This window comes from Notolepis coatsorum (assembly GCF_963971535.1).
Source record: "Notolepis coatsorum genome assembly, chromosome: 5".
Taxonomy (NCBI): Eukaryota; Metazoa; Chordata; class Actinopteri; order Aulopiformes; family Paralepididae; genus Notolepis; species Notolepis coatsorum.
The window spans coordinates 42,609,333-42,615,332 of record NC_140169.1 but is presented as its reverse complement, the minus strand read 5'-3'; the positions used below and the strand labels follow the sequence as shown (position 1 = coordinate 42,615,332).

The 6,000-nt window shown below is 44.1% G+C and overlaps 1 protein-coding gene across 1 annotated transcript in view; it reads left to right on the top strand.

The window, feature by feature from the left end:
• Window positions 1-3,395: 3,395 nt before the first annotated feature.
• LOC311228157 (ensconsin-like) overlaps window positions 3,396-6,000 on the top strand; it is a gene marked incomplete at its 5' end in the record, with an annotated part of 223,863 nt that continues 221,258 nt past the window's right edge. Inside the window, 2 exons of the mRNA XM_084314070.1 lie at window positions 3,396-3,409; window positions 3,819-3,949. Of these exons, the coding sequence (XP_084170196.1) occupies window positions 3,396-3,409; window positions 3,819-3,949 (145 nt within the window). The remainder of the gene's footprint in view (window positions 3,410-3,818; window positions 3,950-6,000) is intronic.

Genomic DNA, 6,000 nt, shown 5'->3' with positions numbered 1-6,000 from the left:
TAACATCTCAGTTTTATCTGCATTAAGGAGTAGAAAGTTTTGCGACATCCATTTTTTGACGGCAAGCAAGCAGGCCTCAAGGTTTTGTAGTTGGGAGGAATCATTTGGCTTAATAGGTATATATAATTGGGTGTCATCAGCGTAAAAATGAAAGTTTATGCCAAATTTGCGTATGATATCGCCGAGGGGTAGCATGTAAATCGAAAATAGCAAAGGGCCCAGGACAGAGCCTTGTGGGACACCACATTGCACTGGGAGGGTCTCAGATGTTAAATCATTATAGACCACGCAGTGTGTTCTATCAGTTAAATAGGATTTAAACCAAGCTAGTGCGAGACCCCGAATGCCAACATGATTCTCAAGCCGACCTAGAAGAATCGAGTGATCGATAGTGTCAAAGGCTGCACTGAGATCAAGCAATAAGAGCACAGAAGTGAGGTTTGAGTCAAGAGAGAGCAGTAAGTCATTTGTGACTTTGGTAACCGCCGTTTCGGTGGAGTGTAAGGCTCTAAAGCCAGATTGAAATGATTCATTAAGATTATTGTTTGATAAATGGTCAGTAAGTTGCGTTGCGACGATCCGTTCTAACACTTTGGATAGGAATGGAAGATTGGAGATAGGTCTGTAATTTTTCAAGATTAGAGGGTCGAGGTTCGGTTTTTTAAGTAGTGGTTTAATGACGGCTGATTTAAAGGCCAGGGGCACCACGCCAGTAGACAGGGAGGTGTTGAAGATATTGAGTAGGGCAGGGCCTAGAGTTGGGAAGAGTTTTTTGATGAGAGTTGCTGGGAGAGGGTCAAACAGACAGGTTGAAGGTTTAGCCGCGCCAACCAGTTTAGAGAGGGCACTAAGTGAGACGTTTTCAAGGCAGCATAGCGTATGACTGGAATCAAAGTCAGGGGGAATGCCCGTCAAAGGTTGGGAGGGACTCTGATTGTTGAGTAAAGCAACAATTTCATCTCTAATGAGGTACATTTTCTTGGTAAAAAATGTCATGAATTCGTTAGCCGAGAACGCATGGTTTAGGGCACTTGGTTGTTTCTGCGTAAGTTTTGCAACTGTGTCAAACAGAAACTTTGAGTTGTTTTTGTTTTCATTTATGAGCCTGGAAAAATAAGAGGTTTTGGCAAGTGAGAGTGCCTTTTTGTAGTTACGTAAACTATCATTCCAGGCGAGGCGGAATACTTCGAGTTTGGTCGAACGCCATTTATGTTCAAGTTTGCGACAAGCCTTTTTAAAGGAGCGCGTTTCCTTCCACGTTTAATTTTAGGTTTAAGGGGAGCGACAATGTCGAGCGTGCTACGAAGGGCGGCATTAAGTTTGTCTGTAAAGAGATCAAGGGGGCCAGAGTAAGAGAGGAAGGGAGAGAGGGTGTCTGGTAGGCAGTTAACTAGAATTGGGACAGTTGAGGCGTTAATACGACGGCTCATGTAGGATTCTACACTGTCTGGGCGAGAAACCGTCAGATCAATTTGAAATTTGATGAGGTAGTGGTCTGAGAGAGCAGGAACATAGGGGGAGACGGTCAAATTTGACACAGTGAGACCGCGGGCTAGGACTAGGTCAAGGGTGTTCCCACCACTGTGAGTGGGTTGGTCAACGATTTGAATGAGACAGACAGAGTCAATGATGTCGGTAAAAGCCTTATTTAGGGGATCTAGAGTTTTATTGGAATGAATGTTAAAATCACCAACAATTAAAATGTTATCTGAGCGCATAACAAGCTCAGAGATGAAAGTTGAAAATTCATCTAGGAAGAGGGTGTAAGGGCCTGGGGGGCGGTATAGGACAGCCATTACAAAGGATGCAGTGGAGGTAGGAGTCAGACCGCCACACTTTCTGTTGGGTGGAGAGGGATGCAACAGGAGCACCTCAAACGAGGAAAACTTACAGTTTGCGTCGGATGTAAAGTTGTGCTTAGAGTCATAAATTAGAGCAACTCTGCCTCCTTTCTTGGAGGTGCGTGCGATGTGGGAGCTACTAAAATTAGGGGGTGAGGCCTCGTTTAAGGGCAGAAAGTCATTAGGTTTAAGCCATGTCTCAGTGAGGCCCAATAGGTCGAGACTATGGTCTGTTATCAGTTCATTTACCAAAAGAGCTTTGGTTGGCAGAGAGCGGATGTTGATAAGGCCAACCTTCACACACTCTGTATAGTTAGCAGCGCGGTTTTCAGCCATGCGGGTAGGTTTAATCGCAATTAAGTTGGCATGGTTTATCGCACAAGGACGAGCTGGGTAAAGCGGAGCGTAACGGGATATTCTAGTTTTGATTGGGTATACGGGTTTAGGGGTAGAGATAGAAAGAGAGGAGTGGGGAGCCTGGTGGAGGAGGGGCCGAGCAAGAAAGGTATAAGGATTGGCAGGGTCCATCAGTTTAGCATGACTAGCAGGCTCGCTAAGAGCCTGCACCCTGGCATGCTTGTGGGGTGGCTGTCAGCCCGAAGCTATAATCTTGTCTATATTGCGAGATAAGAGAGAGGCGCCTTGCATGTTAGGATGCACGCCGTCCTTTCTCAGCAAGCCAGGGTGCCCCCAGAAGGAGGACCAATTATCCACGAACCCTAAGCCCTGTTCTTTACAGTATTTTTCCAGCCATCGGTCTCTCTGCTTCCAGCCATGATTATCACTGTTCTAGTCTAAGATGATTATCACTGTTCTAGTCTAAGATGATTATCACTGTTCTAGTCTAAGATGATTATCACTGTGTTCTAGTCTAAGATGATTATCACTGTTCTAGTCTAAGATGATTATCACTGTGTTCTAGTCTAAGATGATTATCACTGTTCTAGTCTAAGATGATTATCACTGTTCTAGTCTAAGATGATTATCACTGTTCTAGTCTAAGATGATTATCACTGTTCTAGTCTAAGATGATTATCACTGTTCTAGTCTAAGATGATTATCACTGTTCTAGTCTAAGATGATTATCACTGTTCTAGTCTAAGATGATTATCACTGTTCTAGTCTAAGATGATTATCACTGTGTTCTAGTCTAAGATGATTATCACTGTGTTCTAGTCTAAGATGATTATCACTGTTCTAGTCTAAGATGATTATCACTGTTCTAGTCTAAGATGATTATCACTGTTCTGGTCTAAGATGATTATCACTGTGTTCTAGTCTAAGATGATTATCACTGTTCTAGTCTAAGATGATTATCACTGTTCTATAGTCTAAGATGATTATCACTGTTCTGGTCTAAGATGATTATCACTGTTCTAGTCTAAGGTGATAGTCTTTCCTAACGTGATGTATTAACGTGAGGTGTACGATCACACCGGTGTGATTTAGACTTCTGAGAACTAGACATTCTACTGGTGATGTAAGAATAGCCACTGGCCTTTTGAAAGGTAGGCTCTAGAATTCTAGGATTCAAAGATGGCTTTCTGAGGAAAAATGCACTCTGTTGGGCATCCGATGAACCAATAATACTGATATGGAGAATTGATTGATATTGATACAGGGTAAAAATGACTAAAATCCAATAACAAGAGACGGTGTAACAGGAGTACAGTAATGCATATATATAAAAAAAATAAATAAGGTAAGTAGGGTATTACACATTTTTTTGCTGCTGATCCAAACATAATGGTCGAAGTCTATATTTGAATAGATCGGATCGGTACTAGTCATCGTCTGCCTAGGATCAGCACTCGGGTCACGTGAACATAATACACCTCACTGTAACTTCAGGAGCCAATCTGATCTCAGAACATCACTCCTGCTTGAAGATGCTTGATAAATACATGCTTGAGTCTTGACGCCCGTCCCTCTCTGTGCCCCTCTCTCTCTCTCTCCAGTGTCTGAAGCCCAAAGCAGGTCATCGTCGGCGGACCGCCCCCCCTCCTCGGGCTCCGGACAGACCTACACCCCCACCATCACCCCGACTCAGACCCCCACCCCCACCCCCCACAGTGACAGCCCCAACAGTAATATTGCCAACAAAGCAGGTAGGAAACACCAAGGTGTTGTCGAGCAGATACACTGGTTCTGCACAATGCTTGGGCCAGATGGTTCTGTTACAAATGCTTGGGCCAGATCATGGTAGTGGTTTACTTCTAATACAATTGTGTCTCTTTATGTAGGGTTGGTTGTCGAGGGCAGAGTAGTGAGCGGTTCGTCCTGCTGGGGACGAATCACGACACTTAATTTTGGTGCCTCATTTCGGTGTCGCACTTAATATCCATAATGACCCTCAAGTCGCTCTTTTGTGATCCGGAAAGTTGCAGGACACTTTCTTTTTTGCTTGTGTGATTTTTCAACCAGTCTCTCTCTCTCTCTCTCTCTCTGCCTACAAGCTGTACTCTCTGTTTGTTGTCACCAGTCTCTCTGTTTGTTGTCATCAGTCTCTCTGTTTGTTGTCATCAGTCTCTCTGCTTGTTGTCATCTCTCTCTCTGTTTGTTGTCATCAGTCTCTCTGCTTGTTGTCATCAGTCTCTCTGCTTGTTGTCATCAGTCTCTCTGCTTGTTGTCATCAGTCTCTCTGCTTGTTGTCATCTCTCTCTCTGCTTGTTGTCATCAGTCTCTCTGCTTGTTGTCATCAGTCTCTCTGTTTGTTGTCATCTCTCTCTCTGTTTGTTGTCTTCAGTCTCTCTGCTTGTTGTCATCAGTCTCTCTGCTTGTTGTCATCTCTCTCTCTGCTTGTTGTCATCTCTCTCTCTGCTTGTTGTCATCAGTCTCTCTGCTTGTTGTCATCAGTCTCTCTGCTTGTTGTCACCAGTCTCTCTGCTTGTTGTCATCTCTCTCTGCTTGTTGTCATCAGTCTCTCTGCTTGTTGTCATCAGTCTCTCTGTTTGTTGTCATCAGTCTCTCTGCTTGTTGTCATCTCTCTCTCTGTTTGTTGTCATCAGTCTCTCTGCTTGTTGTCATCTCTCTCTGTTTGTTGTCATCAGTCTCTCTGTTTGTTGTCATCTCTCTCTCTGCTTGTTGTCATCAGTCTCTCTGCTTGTTGTCATCAGTCTCTCTGCTTGTTGTCATCTCTCTCTCTGCTTGTTGTCATCAGTCTCTCTGCTTGTTGTCATCAGTCTCTCTGCTTGTTGTCATCAGTCTCTCTGCTTGTTGTCATCAGTCTCTCTGCTTGTTGTCATCAGTCTCTCTGCTTGTTGTCATCTCTCTCTGCTTGTTGTCATCTCTCTCTCTGCTTGTTGTCATCAGTCTCTCTGCTTGTTGTCATCAGTCTCTCTGCTTGTTGTCATCAGTCTCTCTGCTTATTGTCATCAGTCTCTCTGCTTGTTGTCATCAGTCTCTCTGCTTGTTGTCATCAGTATCTCTGCTTGTTGTCATCTCTCTCTCTGTTTGTTGTCATCAGTCTCTCTGCTTGTTGTCATCAGTCTCTCTGTTTGTTGTCATCAGTCTCTCTGCTTGTTGTCATCAGTCTCTCTGTTTGTTGTCATCAGTCTCTCTGCTTGTTGTCATCAGTCTCTCTGCTTGTTGTCATCTCTCTCTCTGCTTGTTGTCATCAGTCTCTCTGCTTGTTGTCATCAGTCTCTCTGTTTGTTGTCATCTCTCTCTCTGTTTGTTGTCTTCAGTCTCTCTGCTTGTTGTCATCAGTCTCTCTGCTTGTTGTCATCTCTCTCTCTGCTTGTTGTCATCTCTCTCTCTGCTTGTTGTCATCAGTCTCTCTGCTTGTTGTCATCAGTCTCTCTGCTTGTTGTCACCAGTCTCTCTGCTTGTTGTCATCTCTCTCTGCTTGTTGTCATCAGTCTCTCTGCTTGTTGTCATCAGTCTCTCTGCTTGTTGTCATCAGTCTCTCTGCTTGTTGTCATCTCTCTCTCTGTTTGTTGTCATCAGTCTCTCTGCTTGTTGTCATCTCTCTCTGTTTGTTGTCATCAGTCTCTCTGTTTGTTGTCATCTCTCTCTCTGCTTGTTGTCATCAGTCTCTCTGCTTGTTGTCATCAGTCTCTCTGCTTGTTGTCATCGCTCTCTCTGCTTGTTGTCATCAGTCTCTCTGCTTGTTGTCATCAGTCTCTCTGCTTGTTGTCATCAGTCTCTCTGCTTGTTG